The sequence below is a fragment of the Delphinapterus leucas genome, chromosome 1 (assembly GCF_059928025.1).
Source record: "Delphinapterus leucas isolate spDelLeu-1000000601 "Yukka" chromosome 1, BTC_Dleu_Yukka2, whole genome shotgun sequence".
Lineage (NCBI taxonomy): Eukaryota > Metazoa > Chordata > Mammalia > Artiodactyla > Monodontidae > Delphinapterus > Delphinapterus leucas.
Window position 1 is genome coordinate 95,137,753 of NC_143129.1, and position 22,451 is coordinate 95,160,203.

At 42.2% G+C, this 22,451-nt stretch overlaps 1 protein-coding gene across 2 annotated transcripts; it reads right to left on the reverse strand.

Moving 5' to 3' along the window:
* Positions 1 to 352: 352 nt before the first annotated feature.
* FNDC7 (fibronectin type III domain containing 7) lies at positions 353 to 22,229 on the reverse strand. Of its 2 annotated transcripts, XM_089918735.1 has the most exons (10): positions 22,065 to 22,127; positions 21,539 to 21,557; positions 17,527 to 17,781; positions 16,152 to 16,412; positions 13,865 to 14,122; positions 12,979 to 13,233; positions 11,073 to 11,330; positions 10,239 to 10,493; positions 8,687 to 8,941; positions 353 to 7,110 (listed from the first exon to the last, which is right to left on the reverse strand). In XM_089918735.1, the coding sequence occupies exons 1-10, from the start codon at positions 22,125 to 22,127 to the stop codon at positions 6,797 to 6,799; spliced, it is 2,193 nt and encodes a 730-aa protein (XP_089774861.1). In that variant the 3' UTR covers positions 353 to 6,796. The 2 variants fall into 2 exon arrangements, 1 of the variants encoding a protein (XP_089774861.1); XR_016394614.1 differs by lacking the exons at positions 353 to 7,110; positions 8,687 to 8,941; positions 10,239 to 10,493; ... (4 more) ...; positions 17,527 to 17,781; positions 22,065 to 22,127 and adding an exon at positions 22,149 to 22,229 and having other exon boundaries at positions 19,274 to 21,557.
* Positions 22,230 to 22,451: the final 222 nt, after the last annotated feature.

Genomic DNA, 22,451 nt, shown 5'->3' on the forward strand with positions numbered 1-22,451 from the left:
GAATCCTCCCCAAGAGTCTCTTTGAGCTCAGATTACTGACCCAGGACAAAGAACTTTCCTCTCCACCCCCAGGCCTTTTATTAATTGAGCTTACTTTGGGCCTGTCATTGTGTCCAACAATGTATATCTCCTTTAATCTTCATAACATCTTATGAGGAGTTTTTTCCAATTTTCAGATGAGGAAACCTATACTTAGAATTGAAGCAAGTTGCCTCAGGGTAAGGGATGGTGGCCAGATTTGAATCCAGATCTGTCTCTTAAAAAAAATCCATTCATGCTGTTGAAAAGCTTTAGGATAATCCAAGAGTAAAGCAAGACCAAAACTCTTAGACAAAAAGATTCCCAAGGCTTCTCTTAGCATATCTGGAGGCCCCATGTCAGCCAGGGACGTAATCTGACTACTCCTGTGTATAGAGAGGAGAAATGCTGAAACTGGAAGCAATTTAGAATCTCTCCCTTAATACAGTGAATTCTGTATGATGTAGAGGCCCCCATATACTCATTTTTTGAGAGTCTTGCAGGATTTCTACAAGGATCTCCTTAAAGAGAGGGTCAGATCTCTTCAGGTTGAAGACTGAAATTGCTAAGGAAGGGAGAAGCAACGATCAGGGCCAGCCCAGAGGGACAGAGGAAGGGGACAGTAGTGACCTAGAGCAGTGCTTCTCAAACGTGGAGAGTCAGAATCACCTGGGAACCTGACAGAAACACGAAGGCCCAGGTCTTACCCACATCAGCAGGCCTAGTTCTCTACATCCTTTATTAGCTCTCCAAGAGATTCTGATGCACACCAGAGTTTGAACACTACTGCCTAAGCAGTGATCCTCAAACTTGAACATGCATGTGAATCATCTGGGGATTTAGTAAATCTGGGTGGGGCCTAAGATGGTACGTTTTGAACAAGCGTTCTGGTGATGTTGATGAATAGCAAGGTCTAAGAGTGATGGTTTTCAAGCATTTAAAAAAAAAAAAGTATTGCGACTCTTTCTCTAACAAAATCTTAGGTAAGGGATTTCCCCCGCAGTCCAGTGGTTAGGACTCTGTGCTCCCAATGCAGGGGGCACGGGTTCAATACCTGGTTGGGGAACTAATATCCCGCATGCAGCATGGCGCGGCCAACAACAACGACAAAACAAAATCTTAGGGAAGACCAGAATACAATACACCACTCCTCACCTCTTAGGGGCCCCCAAGACACTTCTACTACCCCTCTATGGCTCAGGGGAAACACTAACTTAAAATGGCCATAATACTGGAAATAGTTTCCAAGAATGCAGACCCAGGCCCATGTACATTTCACTGAAGACCAGGGGCTTATGGTCATTAGTACTTTGGGAGTTTTTTAAAGTAATTTTTTATAATTTAGAACTTTCCTCACAGTTTTTTTTTTAACACCTTTATTGGAGTATAATTGCTTTACAGTGTTGTGTTAGTTTCTGCTGTATAACAAAGTGAAATCAAAAAGAGAAAAACAAAAACCGTATGCTAACACAGTTTGTTTTTAATAAGCCAGGTCTGTTTCCCTGTAGTCACTGGAAACAGAAACTCTTTAAAAATTAATAGGGATTATTCTTATTTCAGACCTGCAGGTGGGGCAAGAATTAGAAAGCATGAGTCCTGCTGTGCTCAGAGAAGTAGTAGACTGGGAGAGGAAATAGAGAACAGGCAGCGCAGAGAAGCATGTGTCCTACCAGTGGAAGGAAGTTTCGGAGGGGAGCTGGCCCAGGCTGGGAGGCTGTCTGGTGGGCTTTACTGGTAGGAAGGCTTCATTTCCACTCACACTCTCTGAAGTCAGCCATGTCTATGTGTATGTGTATGTGTGTTTACATGTCCCGTCTGTACTTTGGGGTTGATAATATTCCATGGGGGTTTTCCCACGACCCCAAATCAAGCAGGCCTCCTAGAAGATCCCTCGTGAAGCAGTACATGCTACTTACTGGGTCAGCACACACAGCTCTGTGTGGTCATCTCCGTGGCCCCAGCCAAGAGTAGCCTCTGTGGGGCACCCCGAATAGCCTAGACAGGATCAGCCATGAGCACACCTGAGTGGCAATGAGGGTTATCTTTACTCCAGCTGCCCTTTCAGCACTCCTTTTCCTCTGCTGGCCATGTCCACCCATGCAAACTGAAAGCAGACATCCTAGCTCTCTGCAGGCTGTTAACAGATTCCAACAGCTGACTACTAAAAGTGAGGTTAGGGACTTCCCTGGTGGCACAGTGGTTAAGAATCCACCTGCCAATGCAGGGGACACGGGTTCGAGCCCTGGTCTGGGAAGATCCCACATGCCGCAGAGCAATTAAGCCCGTGCGCCACAACTACTGAGCCTGTGCTCTAGAGCCCGTGAGCCACAACTACTGAGCCCACGTGCCACAGCTACTGAAGCCCGGGCGCCTAGAGCCTGGGTTCCGCAACTAGAGAAGCCACCACAATGAGAAGCCCGCGCACCGCAACGAAGAGTAGCCCCCCCTCACCACAGCTAGAGAAAGCTTGTGTGCAGCAACGAAGACCCAACGCAGCCAAAAATTAATTAAAAAAAAAAAAAGTGAGGTCAGACCAGCAGTATTGGCATCACCAGCATCACCCGGACCTTGTTTGTAGTGCAAAGTCTCAGATCTTTCCTACACCTACCAAATCAGAATCTGGTTTTAACAAGGCCCCAGGTGATTCGGATGCACAATAAGGTCTGAAAAAGTCTGCTCTAAAGCAGCAGTTCTCAGCTTTGGCTACACTTTAGAATCACCCAAAGAGCTTTTAGAAACCCTGATGCCCAGACTTTACCCCAAACCAATTAAATCAGATTTTCTGGGGATAGAGCCCAGGCATCAATTACTCTTAAGCTCTCAAAGTGACTCAGTGTATAGCAGGGTTGGAAACCACTCTCTGAAGTGAGGGATGAAGCGGCTGCCTCTCTGAAACATATTTACATTTTCCTGTGGGGCCCTGGAAGACTGAAAAAATTTCAGAATCCAAAGGAGTTCATCTCCACTGGTGGAATCTGAGGGGAGACAATCTAATAGGGGAGAAAATGTTATGGGAGAGGAGAGCAAGGACCCCTCGCATCACAGAAAGAAAGCATTTGCCTTTCTAATTGAAGTCAGCTTTCTTTTTAATATTAAGGGCTGCATGAGCCTTTGTTTTTTTTAAAATTTATTTTTATTTATTTTGGCTGTACCAGGTCTTAGTTGCGGCACACAGGATCTTTGTTGCAGCACACAGGATATTTGTTGCGGCATGAGGACTTCATTGCAGCATGCACGCAGGATCTAGTTCCCCCACCAGGGATCAAACCTGGGCTCCCTGCATTGGGAGTGCAGAGTCTTACCCACTGAGCCACCAGGGAAGTCCCTGAAGAGTCAGCTTTGATCCCGACTTAAGTCACCTTAAAGAGCAACAAAAAAATTCCTTTCTATAGTATCCATGAGAAAATGACTTACCCATTCCAAGTGTACTTCCAGAGCAGGTTACTGTAATAAATAAAAACACAAGCATTTAAAATATATTTATTGATGTATTTGAGATGGTGTAGATATAATTTAAGAAAGAATAATAGGAAAGTGAACCAAAGAATGAGTAAGAATCAGCTTAGGGGATAAGAGAAGGAGATACCTGCTAATAGTATGAACTTGGACAAGTTACCTGACTTTTCTGTGCCTCAGTTTATCTGTTAAGTGGTAAGAATAAGAATGCCAGCCTCGGACTTCCCTGGTGGAGCAGTGGTTAAGAATCCGCCTGCCAGTGCAGGGGACACGGGTTCGAGCGCTGGTCCGGGAAGATCCCACATGCCGCGGAGCAACTAAGCCCTTGCGCCACAACTACTGAGCCTGTGCTCTAGAGCCCACGAGCCACAACTACTGAAGCTCGCGCACCTAGAGCCCATGCTCCGCAACAAGAGAAGCCACCGTAATGAGAAGCCTGCTCACCGCAACAAAGAGTAGCCCCTGCTCGCCGCAACTAGAGAAAGCCCACACACAGCAACGAAGACCCAATGCAGCCAAATAAATAAATTAATTAAAAAAAAATAACCTCATAGGGTTGTTATAAGGGTCAACTGCGTTAATACATGTAAAGCCCTTAGAATAGTGTCTGGCACACAGCACTAAATAAATATTAGTCATTATTATCAATTACAGTATCATCCTAATTACAGGATTAAGGCATCATTGATATTGGAGAAAAAACACACACACACATACACACACACACACACACACACACACACTAAAAATCAAAAACCTTCCCCCAGATGCATGGTTTTTACTAGGGAGACAGAGCAAAGGTAGATTCCTTAACTTGAGTCTAGACACCCAACCCTTACTAAAGTGAAATGGCTACAGGCTTGAGATAACACCCCACCAAAGGTATTAGAGTTCCAACTAACAAACTATCAGAGGAATGACTCTTTAAGGGTTGAATTGTGAGTATGAAGTAGGAGAAAGAACAGACTTCCATCACTCACTTACTGGCTGTATAATCATAGACAAACACATATGCTCTTTTATTCATTCCTTTTAAAATTTAAAATGTATTGGGCAACAGTTACATGCAAAGTACTGAGAGTCCAAGAGATTATCGTTTAGCAGAAATAACACACATTCAACTCACAGTAATATGGTGTGGTGAAGATAAGAGTGAGGTGGAGTCATAAAGGAGGGAAGCGAACTCAGACTATGAGAACTGGAGAAGACTTCAGAGAGGAGGGAGAGTTTGGGCTGGTGGAGTTCCCTTGGTTGAGGTGGGGTGGAAATCCAGGCAAAGAGAGGAGTGCTGCATTACCTCAGAAACATGATGTGCCATGGTATGTGTGTGTGCCAAGGGCAGAGGTGTGTGAATTGTTCCATGTGACTAGAGAACGGAGTCTTCTCAGGAGAGATGTTGCAGAATGAACCTAGAATTGTACTGTCCAATACAGTAGCCACTTACCACATGTAGCTATGAGCATTCCAAATGTGGCTACTCTGAACTGAGATGTGCTGTATTAAATAAATGCACACAAGATTTTGAAGACTTAGTATAGAAAAAATATATAAAATTTTTATATTGATTCCATGTTGAAAAGTAGAATATTTTGGATTAAAATTAACTAAAATATACTATTAAATTAATTGTACCTATTTCTTTTTACCTTTTTAACATGGCTACTAGAAAATTTAAAATTTTCACACTTGCTTTAAATTTCTATTGGATAGTGCAGGTGTAGAAAGACAGATGGGGGACAGATTGTAAGGGACCTTAAATGCCATGCTCAGAGGATTGAATTTTATTCTATGGGGCAATAGAAAATTTCTGAGGATTTTGAGGCATGAAAGAAAGATAGTTGGGTCAGTGTCCTAGAATGACAACTCTAGAAATAGTATGAAGACTGGCAAGAGGGCAGGAGGACAGGTCTGGTGTAGTAGCATAGGGGAGAGGTAGTAAGACCCTGAAATATTGAAGTAGCTATAGGAATGCAGAGAAGAAGCTGGATTTAGAAACCATCATGGAGTGGACAGGACAGGGCTGGGAGACTACTAAAACATGGAGGGTGACGGAGAGGGAAGCTGACTCCTGGGTTTTCAGCTTGAGTACTTGAAACAAGGATGACAGAAGATCAAAAACTGCAGAAGATCAGAAATTCCTTTTAGCCTTGAGGAGTTGAAATGCCTGGGTCTTATCTCTAAGTAGATATAACACATTTGCATATGGATTTAGGGGTTAGAAGAAGAGAAGGGTTGTAGGTAGAGATTTGGGAGCCTCTGAGTCTCAGTTTGTTCATTTATATATTGGAGATAATAAAATCTGTTGAACCTACCTCATAGAGTTATTTTGAGCGTTCAGTGAAATATTGAATATGAAAACGCTTGATAAATTTCAAAACATTATGCAAATATAGTGAAGTATTGTTGTTGACCTGTAGGCTCTTCTTCCTAAGAGCTCATCCTCAGCCCAACAACCTATTCCTGGCCCTTCCCATAGGGCCATGCTTTGGGCCAGCTTGTCCTCTGGACAAGATAATGAAAAAGCAAGGAATCAGAGCATGACAACCAAGGACAGCAAGAACACCCCCTGAAGAGGACCTGGCCTCATTCCATCACCAGAAGCCATCTTGAACCTTCTTGTCACCAACCCATAATTGGAAATTTTAGATTCTGGTTATTAGTAAAGTTTCTGAGCCAATATTTATTCCTCTTCTTGTGTTCACCTGCAAAGTTCTAGGGCTTCATCATCTCTTCATTTTATTTTGTTTTAGAAATATATGAAAAATACATGACTATGCCCTGGGCAAGGTAGCAGAACGTGTTGGAATACAGAGCAGGAGAATTGCTAATGTTTTTCTGCCAGCTCTGGTGAGATGGCAGTGGCTGACATTCGTGTATTTTGTGATCACAGACTGTCTGCCCACTCATATTTCCAAACCTAGCTTATGATTTATAAATTTGTTTTTTTCTGATCCTCCAACTCTCCCTCAGTCATAAGCCTGAATCTGTGCAAATAAAGGTTCAAGTCTCTTATTTCAAACATTTAGGTTGTTTGTCATGATCTCTAACGCTATGTTACAAACCTATCCCCAAATCTCAAAGCAGAAAATCATTTTAAATCTGCTTTACTGTTTAAGCAGCAAGCATCTGGTCCTTTTTCTGAAGGAGAAAAGAGAGAGAGGGATGAGAGGAGTGTCTCCAAATCAAGTAATAATAAAGCATCACAATTCCAAAGAAGCTTGGGGTCCCCAGTAGCCAGAATCTGCCTGCAGGAGGTACACAGTGTCATGCCCTCTTTGACCTTCCTACATAGCAAATAAGTGTGATTGTTCTGAGTCTTAATTCACAGATTGAGTTGAGGGCTAGTTTTAAATAAAGGGTCATAATTTGTCCTACCTGAATATATTTTTTTTGGACAGAAAGTAAGCTTCAGTCCTGTCTCAGCAACTGGGGAGACCATCACGGTATATACATCCCCGCAGGGTATCTCGGTGATATCACAGAAACTGAGGCCAGCGCTTGGGGCACACGTGAAAATGCCTTTGGAACCATAGAGGTCAGTGCTGTAATTGGCAGAGCCCCTGGACGCCTGCCAGTGGATCCGGATGCCATTAGGGACAAGCCTATATAATTTCACCCCCAAAGGGCAGCAGGAACCTGAAGGATAAAACAAACAAAAACAAACACATCACTATTCCACCATCACCACAAACCTGGCCTTTGTTACTATGGGGAAACAACATAAGTAGCCTACTCAATAATAAATGATTAGAGCAAGATTTGAGGGAGTATTCAAGTTCCTTCTGTGGTGGGTCACATGATTAGAAATCCATGTGTGAGGGTGAGGTGGGGCATGAGTTTTTAATAGAGAACAATGGTGAGGCCAAAAAGTCCACGCTTGGCAGATATGTATTGTATATGACTCAAGCTTTATGAGTCAAATGCACAGAATTCTTGTCAAGATCTTTCATAATGCCCTATTTTCATATGATTTTAGTGGGATTCAATTTAAATATAATTAAGTGCATTCAGCATTTTGCTGAGCTGAGTAGCATGACGCCTGTCGCTGGTCCACTCTTCATGCATGCTAGCTGACTGGGTACTTTTCCTTTCTCTTTTCCTGAATACCTTGAGCAGGCCACATATTAGGTGTCAAATGGTGGATTCCTCAGTAACTAAAATAAAAATGCTATCGTATAATAATAAAAAATTCAGTTACAGATAGACTTCTTTGATTTATTATTTAAAAAAAAAAAAAAAAGGTTTTTTAGGTGTGAAGGTAAGCAATGGGCCATATTTCCAGAACTGGATATTAAGGTGAAAAATTAGGCAGCAAACCTAATGAAAGCTAATAGGCCAAAAGGAATGATAATTCAGCTTATGTATGTGTAGCACATTTTAAGTGCTTTCATATCATGATCATTCCTATTTCTCTTACCAATGAGGAAATGGAATCAGAGAATAAGATAACGTGGTGCAGCTTAAGAAGCCAGGTCTTTAAGCTCCTAGTTGAAGACTCACTCTTCTACCTTGGGATGCCAAGATTATATTTTAACTCTCCCACCCCATGCCTCTGGGCAGATACAGCTAACTGGTCATCGTACTCTCTCCCATTAAGCCTGAGAAGCATCCTTAGAAGATTTTTTCAAAACAGTTCTCCAAGCAGCCACTTCCGTGGACTAGAATTACACCAGAGAAATCTTATTTGCTAACCCTGTACCACTCCCTACTTCTCCCACTATTTCCTAGTGGCTTGGTCTTTGTGAAGAGCAAGATGCAGTACTGTGCTCTGTTAACCTGTTGAAATAAGAAACCATAGAAGAAGCTGGAGTGGTTTAGAAGAGTGAGGTAGTAGCATAAGAAGAAGAAGAAAGAAAAATTCAAGCCAAATAGAAGGTGTGATCTAAATGCTTTCTGAAAACTCTGCCAGACTGAGTTACTCTGTGCTGAAGGTAGCTGGGTCATATAAAAACCTACCCTTCTTTCAGAAAAAGTACACCTGAACCTTGTTACCAGGGGAGTTAATTCACCAACTACTAACAGAAGCCTCTGAACCTTTGAGGTCCTAAGTCAAGAGGAAAACTGTAAACATTTGAGAAAGTAATCTGAACTTACCATGCAAGCTTGGTGGAGATGCAGCATCTTTTAAAATGAGATGGAAAGGCTATGTCTGGATCTATAATAGTCAAAGTCCTTGTTGCTACTCTGGAGCTAGAGGTTAGAATTCACTTACTCGAGGAATAACTTTGGTAGCCACAGTCCGCAGTCAACCCAGTGGCACTAATTGCTTTTAATGCCACTGTGTAATTGATGCCGCATGTGATGCATCCCAGGAGGCAGTGGTTTTGATGGGTGTGACACTTAGACTGTCCAGTGTGTGACTCCAGAGCTGTCACATAGGTTTGGGCGCCGGTCCCAACAGTCCAGCTCACGTTGATTACCGATTGTGTGACCTGAGTTACTGTCAGACTGGCTGGACAGCACGGCACTTAAATGAGGAAAGAGAAAAAAATTGGGGATTTATTTCCATTGAGGGTTATTTGTGAAAACTAACCAAGTATGGTATTTTGCCTGTGTCTCATTCAAGATCCTAAATTTCTCAAACCTTCAACTGTTAATCAAAACGTCCTTAATAACTGTAAATGGAATATAACCTTTAAAAATTGTGAATCACTATATTGTAACTTCTATAACATTGTACCTCAACTATACTTCAATAAAAAGATAAATTTAAAAAAACTTTAAAAATTTTCTTTTGTTAAGTAAAATCTCATTCCCTCTGATACGTTATTTAACATCACTGTATATAGCAGGTGCTTTCCCCAAGAATGCAGCGCAATAACTGGCTATGGGTAATGTGAGATTCTCCCCAATTTTTTTCAGAATAAGAAAGAAACCCTTTGTTGTTCTCCAACTTTAACAATTCCAATTGCAAATTTTAAAGCAATGGTTGCATTCACCTTTTCTCCCAATATATCTTAACGTTTGCAATGAAATGTATTTTGCCTTTCTCATGCATTTCATAGTACATAGCTGATATAAAAGCTCAAAATATTCTTAGCCACCTAAGACTACCACAACCAATTCTCAACTTTTCAAAGATCCATTACACAGGATATAGAATATCTGGAAACCTCCTGCGTATTTGGCATTGTCTCTGTTATGCTGCTCTTTACATTTCAACTTATCGAGTCTAAAGTGCCATCTATCGTTGTATATAAGAGAAAATAATGTCCAAAGGCTTTAATTTGCTAAATTTCATTCACACACAATGCTATGAAGCAATAACAGCTTTCGTTTATCGTGCTCTTACTGTGCGTCAGGCACTCTAAGTGCTCTGCAGCATAAATAACGTAATATTCACAGCCACCCGATAAAGCCATTATCCCCTTCTAGCAATTAGGAAACTGAAACTCAGAGATCAGTTTTTAGAGAAAGATTTGAAAGGGCTGAACTAAAGAAATAAATAATAAACTAGCTCATTTGGTCACTTGTTAGTTGTTTTGGTAGATTGTGTCATGGGGGAATACGAACTCAAATAAATGTTTTTGCAGAGTCAATGTATTCCTCCTTTGATGTTGGCATTTGAATATATTAGAGCCTTCAGATGATACTTTTACAGAACCTGTGTGAAAGTTTTCTAAGACTGGGGCTCTTTGAAAGGCCTCTCTGAGTTTAAGGTATTTCTATCACACTTAGGGTAAATCAAATAAGAAAGTTCATGTCCTAAAACAATTCCTAAGGACCCCATTGAAGTTGAGGTTCAGGCTGTGGTTGCTACATACCCGTTTCTAAGGGCACACTGTAGCTGGGCAGGCTCCGTCCTGCTGGTGTTTCAGCCACAGCGGTGACGGAGAACACTGAGCCGCAGGGCAAGCCCCACAAGGTGCAGGACTCTCCCGTGCTGCTGCACCGGTGCAGCCCTTTCTCTCCCTGGGCAGTCACCGTGTAAGTGGCCTCAACATTAGTGGATCGCCAGTACACGTTAATCATGGAAAAGGCATCCTTCGAAACATTTTTGATTTCAGGACTGCAAGGAGCTAAGAGATTTTAGATTATGAATTGAAACAGTCAGAATCAAAAATATCACACGTGCCATTTGGTCTAAAACTGACCTTCCCCCCCCACCCCCCCCCACCCCCCGCCATATGAGATCATTACTTTCGACCATACCATGCACAGAGGGCAAATTCATAGAGCCTTTGTGTGGAAACCTTGTTGACATTGACATATGGTATTGGGTTCCCATAGCGTCGGACTAATTAGAAAATGTTAAGGAGCCATTTGAACTCCAATAGCGAAAGTAATTAGGACAAACATTTGTGGCCTTAACCTTCATGGTGTGAATACAGGCAGGCGCCCCAAAGGTAGGAGGAAGTGAATGGCTGAGGTAATCTCTAGCAAAACCTTCCACTCTCCCCATGGTCTCCTATTTCCGTTTTGTCCTCTTTCCCTCTTCCACCTTCTCTTCTGCATCTCCTTAGTAAGACGGGGGCTCTCAGGGTCACCACAACAGGGTGGCTAATGGCAGTTAGCCTTTTCACCGAATGCCCTTCCTGAGGGACATAGCTGGGGGGAGCCGTTCAGAATCAATGAATGAAATCTTTCCTGTATCATACCTGTGGTTATAAATCGGGAAGTACACGATGTATTGCTGCCCCGGACTTCACTGAAGGAATACACCGTGATGTTGTACTTGGTGTCACACTCTAGAGCAGAAAGGGTGCAAGCCGGAACAGTGTCATTGCATTCAACCACGCTGAACCCATCTACAGCCTTGGTTTCATAAAGTTCGGCACCACGGACAGGAGACCAGACGATCTCTACTCTGTCACTGGACACCAACACAGGGTTAATGTCACCAGGACAACAGGGGGCTGAGAGCAGGAACAGAGAGAGAGCGGAGGTCAGTACAGGAGCCATGCTGTCAGAGTGGCATTGAGTCCTGGCGTCTCTGTGCCCAGAGCCTCTGCACTACCCTCCTAAGTCACTGCAACAATCTCCTACAGGTCTGTCCAGCTCCAATCCTGGCCTAACACCCATTACGTAGAGGATAAATTCTCCATGCATGACATTCAAGCTTATTACAAACTCTACCCAGTCGATATGTCCAGCTGCCCCTCCCCATCCCCTGCCTCACCAGACCCCTCAATTCCCACACGCGCTTTTATTTCCCTATGCCTCAAAGATTGTGTCCGTGCTACTGGAATGAGGTTCCCTTCTTCTGCCTGACAAAATCATGTTTAGTTTAACTTTAGATCCTATCAGTCTTTCCAGACACTAAACTAGATAAAACTAGGGGGTGGAGGAGGGGAAGAAGCATTGTATTAGTAGATTTTAGAAGAGGCCCTACACTACCTCACAGACAAATTCTGACAAGTGTCTTAACTCACATGGGGTTTCTCTGGAATGCTCTTGCCCCACCTACATTCCACCATCCTTAAAGGCCTCTACCAGAGGCCACTCCCTCCGGTAGACCCTCCTGTGCTCTTGAGACCTTATTGATAGCCTCTGACTCTAAATTCCAAAAGCACCTATTATTTGATTCCTTCATCTTGGTAAAAATGTAGGGGCCTAGGTTCGATCCCTGGTCAGGGAACTAGATTCCACAAGAATGCCACAACTAAGAGTTCACATGCCACAACTAAGGAGCCCTCCTGCTGCAACTAAGACCAGGTGCAACCAAATAAATAAATATTAAAAATGTATTCCAGCTAGTATTATTATTTATATAATTATATTATTCTTGTTTGTCAATATAGTTAATTAATTTTGTCACTCACTCCATTCATTCTTTAAAAATCGAGCATCTCCCATATGCCAGTCATACTATGATAAGCATTCAGGATGAGAGTTAAATAAAATACAATCCCTGCCCTTTGAAGACCCAAGCCTAGTGGAGAATAATAGTAACAATAATAATGATGTTAATAAAAATATTTGCATTGTGCTTTTCTCATATACAAAGACCTTTTCATATTCATGTTCTCATTATTATTTGTCCCATTTTGCAGTAGCAGATACTAAGGAACTTAGCAAGGTAGACATCATTATTCCCATTTTGCAAATAAGTTGGTGGTCAAGTTAGGACTTAAACCCAGGTGTCCTACTCCAAAGCCCTCCACACCTTGTAGAATCTTTGCCATTGCATCCCTGTTTTCTGGGCTCGCGGAAAGAGTGAACTCTGAGACCTAAGGATCACCTCCCCTTCAGCCTTCAGCACAGGGCTGAACACTGAGTAGATCTTGGTGGAGGGTTCAACTTTTCAGAGCAAGCTTCAATAAAAACATTCTTTCCCTTCTTTTCACTCCTAAACCTTTCATTCTTATTAAGCTTGAGTCCACGAAGTCCAAGTTCCCTAGCCTGGAAAGGATGTGAAAGAAGAGATTCACTTTCCATTCTTGGCCCTAGAATGGCTCCCAGGTGGTCTAGGTAAGTCAATAAGTGCAATGGATGATCCATTCTGCTGCTGAGTTTGGTGAACTCAGAACTCAACTCCCTTTACAAGCATCAAGTGCAGCTCACCTGTGGTATAATTAAACACATCACCCAAAGGACTCTGTCCTGCCTTGTTATAGGCAAAAACACTAATAAAGTATGTGAAGCCACACTCAGATAAGAAATTGCACTGGGTGAGGGAGGTGTTGCAGTGTACTTCCAAGCCATCGTCATTCTTCACAAAGGCCACATAGTAATCACCCAGATGCACGCTGGACCAAACCACAGACAGGTGGCCAGGGGGATCTTCTTGGATTGTCACCCTTCCAGGTGCACAAGCTACTAGGAAATGATAAATAATAAACAGTTGTGAGAGTACTGCAAGAGATTTTCTTTGCATCTTTCTATGCAAGTAGCTCTTCACTAAATGTTAGTTCTCATCCCCCAAACACACAGATATTTCTAAATTGAAGCACAGACCTCCACATATGTATGTCTTTATCTCTTCGATGAGAATGAAAGTGGGAAGATATCTAAACACATATTCCAAACTATAGACATTCCATCTTTATCCTAAAAAAATAGCTCCTACCAGGCCTAGGTCTGTGAAACATGATGTAAATAAGAGACCACTATCTGTACTGCACAGCTAGAGTTGTGTATCACTCAAACTGGATCCTAGAATATTTACAACTGTACAAATGCAAAAGAAAATAAACTAATTAGTGAAAGATCTGGAATAGGAACCAGGTTTTCTAATTTTCAGTGTTTTTTCCAATGCACGAGATCTGGTTTCACTATCAACATGATTCAAACTCATCAGAAAGTCCAACTCAACACTTTCATTTAGACCAGGCTTTCATTTTTGCTTGTTCTAGAGCGTTCTGGAACATTGTCATGTGATTATTTGTTTCCCTAATGGTAGTCACTTTGGCTTACCAACCCCCCAGTGATCTCACTCTCCCTTACATACCAGTTCTCAGGGTCACTGCTGAAATTGATCTGCTAGATCCGGCATCATTAGTTGCTAAAACTGATATCAGGTACTCGGTTCCACACTGGAGAGAGGAGATGGTGCAGGAACTGAAAGTCGTACTACAGCTCAGCCTGGAAGAGTCACTCAAAGCCATCACGGTATAGTTGAAAGCTCCTTCTGTCGGTGCCCATGAAACATATGCCTTCAGAGAACCACTATCAAAAGAGACTTGAATGTTGGCAGGAGCACGAGGACCTACATTTTTTGAGAAACAATTAAGATTTTTGCAGTAACCTCAAGAACCCAAGTAAGATTTGACCTAACAATATTGCAGAGCTTGGAGGATGGAGTACTCCAATCATATGATACTTGCAAGTGTACAAAGCATAAAATTGGGATTTAGGGTACCTGAGAACTGGTAACACATCTCCCATTAACTATGCAAACTCATAACTAGCTATATGACTTAGGCCATGTTATTTAATCTTTTTGTTATTTATTCATTTATTTTTCTCATCTGTAAAACAGATCCTAGCACATAGAGGTACTAAACAAATATCTTGAATAAATGAATGAGTGAACGCACAATTTGATAAGTGATAGAAATAATTAAATGAAATTATAAATGTGAAGGGCTAAGAGGGCCATGTGGGTATGTTATCAAGTGGTAGGTCAAATATTCTCCTATAGATTGATAAAGTTAAACAGATTAGTTTCAACAACATTCCTTCTTTACTTTTGACACGTGCTAAGACATGTAAGAGCTTTTAGGTCACAGCTGTTTACAGAAGAGAAGACTTTCTATTCTAAATCAAAGGGAAAAAAGGAAAGTATCAAGTGTGATGGTCACACAGGAAGGCAGTTTTTTAGCATCTGCAAAACGATTTCCTCTGCATTCTTAGAAATACGCCTTCCTTTCGTCAGGCTTATCTGCCTAAAAAAGCTTGAGGCCCTCAATAAATGTTTGTGGAGAGAAAGAATGAGTGAATGTGTTGGAAGAGGCCCAGAGAGACTGGTTTGTCACAGACATCCTGACTTACCAGGCCCATCATGAATCACCTTAGGGCCACCTTGCTCTGATTTCTACCTGGAGAAGTAATATAAAAGGCAAACCCTTCACTTCTCCCTACATTTCTGCTTCGGCCTATAGACAATGGGGCTTCCACTCCCCTCCAAAGTAGGAACTGTTGGAGAGAACATTTCTGGTTTCTTTCCACTTTATCCTTGGTCCTCCCCAAGAGATGAAACAGCTAATCTGGTTGGTGAGTCCGGCACCTCCTAGGCCATATTGTCAGAGGATGACTCACTCTGCCTCAAGAGAAGGAAAAATCTCTCTCCTTCCCTCTCTCTCCATCTCATTCTTTTGGCTCAGAGCAGCAGCTCAGTTTGGGCATCTAGTTATCATGTCGTAGGATGCCCCGGTCAGGCATCCCCACAATGGGGATTGTGAGAACACACACCATGCATCAGCTTCCCAGCCTATATAGCTGGAGGAGAGGTGGTGGGAAGCCCCTCGTTGACCTCAGGCCCAAACTGAGGACTTTGGGAAATATATCTGAAATATTGATTCCCACCACAGCACAAAATGCCATAACAGGAAGTTTGCTTTTTTTGTTGCTGTGCCTCCAGAGCAATGCCAGCTGAAAGTGGGGACACACTCATTAAATGTCTGCTGAATAAATTCTTGTTTGGCCCAGTTCTTTTTGTCTCTACTCCTGGTCTGAACCTATGAAGGGACAAGGGGTGACTGGTAAACCTAATAAGAATTATCTCCTACTGTGTGATATTGAACATGTAAGCTGAAAATAAGTTGGCTCTGGGTGGGTGGTGCTATGCTCTGTGAGCTCTGAGCAGCATTTCTTTTTTTCTTTTTTTTTTTTTTTTGCGGTACGCGGGCCTCTCACTGTTGTGGCTCCTCCCGTTGCGGAGCACAGGCTCCGGAAACGCAGGCTCAGCGGCCATGGCTCACGGGCCCAGCCGCTCCGCAGCATGTGGGATCTTCCCGGACTGGGGCAGGAACCCGTGTCCCCTGCATCGGCAGGCAGACTCTCGACCACTGCGCCACCAGGGAAGCCCTGAGCAGCATTCCTTTACACATGCCGTAAGCATTTAAACCACCGAGGAGGAATTATCAAGACACTATAAATAAGCTCATAATAAATTTAAATAGCTGCAGCCAGCTGCTCTTTGCTTATCACTTAACGCTGCTCTCAGTGACTGCAATGCACAGCCATTCTCATTAATCAAAAAGGAGAAGGTTGGGACTGAGCTGCGAAGTCCTTACCTGTTCTCTGATTGCAGGTGGAGTCATCCCCAGGTGTTCCGCTGGCATTCCACGCATAGGCCTTTATGGTGTAGAGAGTCCCAGCATCTAAACTGGTGAATGTCAAGGAGGTGTTGGTGGTATTTTCTTTCCATATTCTCCCCAAACCATTAGCTCGCATAATGGACACAGAAAATCCAGTTGCCATATATACGGTTTCCCACTGCACAAGAATAGAGTCTGGACTTGGAGAGCTTACTTGTAGAATTGGTGCAGCCAGCACTACAAAGACAAAAACCTGTGCATTTGTGTTATGAAAGTGCAAGAGAGGCTAATTCAAATTCAGGAATAGGTAATTTGAGGTTGATTATCCATATTATGAAAAAATTATTTACTTTGCAATAGGATTCATGACAGAGTTCCATTAAACAATTGTTATTTAAATGTGTATTAATTACAGATGACTCAGCAGAAGAAGGGGGAACAGAGAAATTCTAATATTAGGCATACCTTCAACTGGAAGTTGGTACGAAATTAGATAAAACCTCCCTGTAATCATAATATAAATCAATGGGGGGAATGATAGTTTATACTATTTTAACATGCACGCAACCTTTCAGAAATATGCTGAGGTACAACTTTATCAAATCAATTTAAGTCATGCTGATGACAAACTCTAAATAGTTTTATTTCCAACAAGTCAAAGTGCAGCAAAATCACTTCTATGTGTTCTTTATTCCACATGGTCTTTATTGATAATTGAGGTTAAAAACAGAAATCCCTGGGCTTCCCTGGTGGTGCAGTGGTTGAGAATCCACCTGCCAATTCAGGGGACACGGGTTCGATCCCTGGTCCAGGAAGATCACACATGCTGCGGAGCAGCTAAGCCCGTGTGCCACAACTACTGAGAGTGCACTCTAGAGCCCACGAGCCACAACTACTGAGACCGTGTGCCACAACTACTGAAGCCCGCACACGCTAGTGCTCTGCAATGAGAAGCCTGTGCACCGCAACGAAGAGTAGCCCACGCTCTCCACAACTAGAGAAAGCCCGCGCACAGCAATAAAGACTCAATGCAGCCAAAAATAAATAAATAAATTTATAAAACAAACAAACAAACAAAATGAAACAGAAATCCCTTTTTCAGAGATTTAAAAGCACGGATGCTTTTAAAGATACCCAGAAATGGGTTTTATTTTCCAAAGCATCTGGGATTTACATACCACCTCCTCCACAGACATTTGAATTCCAAAAAAAAGTCACTTGGTGGCTTTCACTTCTGGGCCTTGAATCATAGACATTCACATGACACAGAACTACATCATGCATTTGCATCCTCAGTATAATTGATCCAGGTCACAAGCAATTGCTCAACAGAGGATGAGCATCCAGCTACCTGTCTTTGCCTGTTTTGGAGGCGATGCCTGGCTTCTCCCAGCAGGACTGATGGATCTGATGGTGATTTGGTACAAGGTTGCAGCCTTCAGGCCCGTCACAGTGCCTGGGGAACTGGCCACCACGGTTTCAATGACAGCGTTCCTGTCTCTGGCCGTGAGGAGGTAACTGGTGGCCCCTGGCACTGTAGCCCATTCCACAGTGATACTGTTGCTGATTTTTGAATACGCCTGATCGATAGTGGGTATTTTGGGAGCTGAAAGAGATTTTGAAGGTGTACATTAGCTAGGGTACCTGTAAGGATTACTTCTTTCATCATTTTACTTTCAAACTAAGTCATTCTCATGTCATCCTTCAGACATAAACCTTGCCCCTGTTTTCCAGATTAAGAAACAAACAAACAAACAAAAAACAGAGGAAAAGAAAGGCAAAGCTACTCTCCAGAAGAGAGCAAGAAAGCTCAAACCTCCCATTCAGGAATGGGACTTCAAAGAGGTTTTTCCCAGTTGCCTCCGGGATAATTTGCACTTTTTGTACTTTTAAAAGAGTTAACTAAGAGTAGGGAGTGATTTGGGAGAAGAACTCTGAGGGGAGGGAGAGAGAAACTGAGGACTCCCATTCTGGAGGCTAATCCAGTCTGGCGTTCTGTGAATCCCCAGGCATGCTTTGTCACGGGCCTCCCCTCCCTGCCCCACCTCTATGCGACGTCTCCAGCAAGGGTCCACCTTCATACCCCACCTCTGTCGAGGCTGTGATTTCCACCCACGCACCTTGCACATTTTCCAAGTGGCATTTAATCTAATGGAGGAAGGGGGAGAATTGAGTTCTTTGCTTTATAATTGAGCATACTATCTTTAATATTATCAGAGTGTAACAATTTTCAGATTCTTCTATATAAAATAAAAATAAACTTTATTCTCTCCTTCTCTATCAAAACATCTGCCCCAGCCTAAGAATGAGATGCCGGGGTCCCTCCTCACCTGGGCCTGGCCATGGTTTGCCAGGAGGCCATGAATGCTTATGTCATGAGTTTACACAAGGCATTCCTATACTTTAGGCATGGGGTAGAAGATACAACGTGGTAATCAGATTTACTACTCTGCAAAACTCCATGGACTCAAAAATGCCCTGGGTGTAGGAGGTCCAAGTAGAAGAAAAGGTCAAACAAAAATATCTGGGTTTTAGGTTTGAAGCTGGCAACTGGTCTTTTATATTTATTGTACTGCATTTGCTGGGTAAAATCACTATATGCCAAGTTCAAAACTAAAGTGCAAAACAAAACTCTAGGGCAAAGAGGAGAAGTAAATACCGTCCAAATGTGTGATTTGCCAGTATCAACTCCCTCCCTCCAACAGACCCTAACCTGCAAAACGTGATACAGACAACTTCTCTTTCTGTACCCATAGCCCAGAAAGCTGGCTTTGGCAGCATCTCAGAAATAACCACGCTGCAAGAATGAACAAAGAGTCCACTGTGCACTGGCCAGACGTTCCTTGAACATCACCCAGGACTGTCTCCTTTGCCATCAAAAGAAAACTATGATGGTTATAAATGCTGGGGAAAAGTTGCAGGGGCTCATCTTAGCCATTTGCCAGCAGAAGCTGACTCTGTGGGAAGCGCCTATGTCCCCTCCCTGTTGTAGGATAGAAAGCCCCCACAGGGGTCTCACATTTATCCCTCCTACACACTCATCCCTTTTCTGCTCCCCCAGTTATTTGTTCTCTGTTAATACCTTCTTTCCTCTAACTTTGCGGTGTCTCTCAATCCCTGCTGCTTCCTTTGTCCCCATTGTTCATCTTATCTCCTGTTAGCCGGTCCTGCTCATTGAAATGGACGAATTTCCTGGATAAATGACAACCAAACTAGACATTGTCGTGACAGTGCCTTCATGGAGTGGCTTGAAAGGCATCTAAAAGGCTGGCATGACACCGGCTATCTCCCCACAGGCCTGTCAAGGGGCCTGAGGACTCCACAAAATTTGCCGTATTGAATTGAGCTGGGAGGGGCACATTTGCCCGGCATAGTAGTACATGAAGCCAGTATCAGCAGGATGAAACGCGGGGTCTCATGATGGGAAAATAGCAAAGGATTTGGATTTCAGAATGCTGGGTTTGAGCCCTGGCTCTGCCATTTACTTCTGTCTGTGAAGACGTACAAGTGATTTAACCTCTTCTAGTCTCAGTTTTCTTCCTTGAGTATATGGAATTTTAATAATTCCTACATCTTTGAGTTTACTTTGAAATGTAAAATACTTACATCTTAAGATGGTAAAGATTAAGTAAAATAGTGAATGTAAGGGCACATTGAAAGGTAGGAAGGGTTAGTGTGTGTGTGTGTGTGTGTGTGTGTGTGTGTGTGTGAACCACGACGAGCAATTTTGGGGTTTGGAAAAGCCAGACTGCATGGCACTGCCATGGAGGGGTTGCTGCCAGGGAAGGTGGGATTATGGAGACTCTGGGGTAAGCATGGGCTGGAGAGACAGATTGCCTGTTTACACATGGTTCTAGAGCAGGATCTGACCAGTAACAGCAATGAAAAAAGATCAACACCTCTGTACTATGTTTCCCTTAAAGAGATGAGAAGATTGAGCAGGACGTGTAAGTCTCCATAAATTAGCAGCAGTTCTTCACTCTTTCTTTGTTCTGTATTTGGCCCGCTTACTGCACTGATGAAAGAGAAAAATTTATTCCCTAGATTTGCAATCAACCACTCTGATTAGTCAAAAATGAAACCCTTTGAGTCACAGTATCTGTGCATTCTACCAACTCAGAGATCTAAATTAGACCACGTGGCCCCAGTGGCCAGACACAGATAAACAGCCGATGCCAGAGCCCAAAAAGAATCAGAATACACACACCCCAAATGAAACCTCCTAAACAGTATCAATAAAACACATCACATCTATTGAAAACACAGGATGAATCAATTAACAGCATCACCGGTATATCAGTCTGCCCTTTTCTTTTTCCCGAATAGTGTGGATAACGTGGGACTAAAAAGAGGCCTGTTCTGAGGGCTCAGTGTGTCCTGTGGTCCTGGGACCCTCTAAGAGACAGCAGAACTAGATTTTATCCAATTGAAGGACCACTGATTTTTTAAAAATCACTTTGTTTATGGCCAAATAGTCCTTCTCACAGCTTCCTGGTCAATCCTGAAGGTGTCTCAAGAATAAGTGAGTAAGAATAAAGCATGAAATAATAATTTTTAAAAACCTATTGTATAAGCACAGATTTTATGGCTCAGCCAAAAATCTATATCAAACATTTTAATTGCCTTATTTACATTTCCTTTTCTGTGGTATATACAAAGTAATAAATAATTTTTGTTCTTATTTGTGCTGAATTACTAAGAGACTTTATTGGTGATATAATTGATATTATATGGTTCCTTCAGATAATCTAAATTCCACTGAACATAAGTTTCCATTCTAGGGACTTAAATTTCTAGAATGTATGAGCCAGGAGAGGCCTGTAGAGAAATTATCCTTGCCTTCAGTCATTTATTCAAGAAAAATGGGATAAAATCTCTTAAAATAAAGCCTTTTTCCAGCTCTGGGTTTTAAGGATGCAATATCAGAAGTATAAAATCTTTTTTATTAGAGAATCTAATCTTTTTATTAGAGAATCTTTTATTAGAAAATTTTGATCAAAACTGTTTCTAGTTTTCTCCTCTAATTCCTTAGAAGACAAATTAGGCTCTTTACTAAAATTTTGTTTCTTTGACTGGAATGATGATCATTGTAATACTTTACTGATGGTTAACCATGTTTGAGAAAAATCTATGACTGCATGACTCTATACATCTCAGTACTCAAGAAGGATATCTTATGAGGATGTATCTTTAAATTTTGATCCATGTATTTGTCTTACCAGTTACACTCACAGTGTGAGTGCTCAGAAAATGTTGAATATTTTTCCTGGTATAGCCTTTATATTTCAGGGTAGCCCAGGAATTAACAATGGAAATTAAAATCAAATATGGGGAGGGTAAACTTGCATTTCAGAGAATGTTACCTGTTTTTGTTGCAGCAACCTGAAAAAAGGAAAGTTTAGAATATTAGAACCATAAAGAAAAACACCATTTTGGGAAATGTAAAACCTAAATCAGAGCAGTAATATACTTAGCACAACATGTTTATACATAGTGTGAGCAATCTTCCAATCCACACACAGTATTTATTTGCACAAATTATTTTCCAACACTCAAATCTACCACAATCCTAAATAAAATTGAGAGGATGGAGAGAGATCACATTCCTGTTTCATTTTTCTCCCTGAATCTGCCTATTGAACTAAGTCAGTAGCTGCTGATGGATTTTTCAGAAATCTTTGTTCTTAAAACATAATGATATTCTTGTTTTCTTTCACTAGTAAATTGCATTAAATTTCAAACGCACAAACATATACAATCTTGGTATGCCTCCAAAGTATTTTGATTTCCATCTCCCCACCCCTGAGGCCCTCAAAAAAAGAGAAAGATATTGAATGCATCTTTCTTTCCCCCTAAATAGTTGCAGGTAGGTCGGAATGGTGAACTCACCATTTTAAGGCAGATAAGACTGAATCCAATCACAGACAAACATTTCACCTGTCCACCAGCCATCCTGTTGGACTGAGCACTCACATGGCACACAACAAAGTGGGCAGGGTCCTCTTTGGTCCCCGGGTGGGCAGCACTGTCTGTCGCTGGGATGTGGGGCTGTGATTCTGGGAACAGACCCCGGGAAGTAGCTCCTCCCCTTCTGTGTGGAGCTGACCTGTAACGAGGGGCACCTGGAGACTGGCAGGTACAGGTATTGCAAAGACTGAAAAAAAAGAAGAGAGTGGAAGAAAGCTATGCCAAGCGGGTCAAAATGCTACTGTAACATGGGTTTCAAGGTGATGTGTAGAATGCTCCCCTTTTCTGTTAAAAATTCTTTTCTAAATA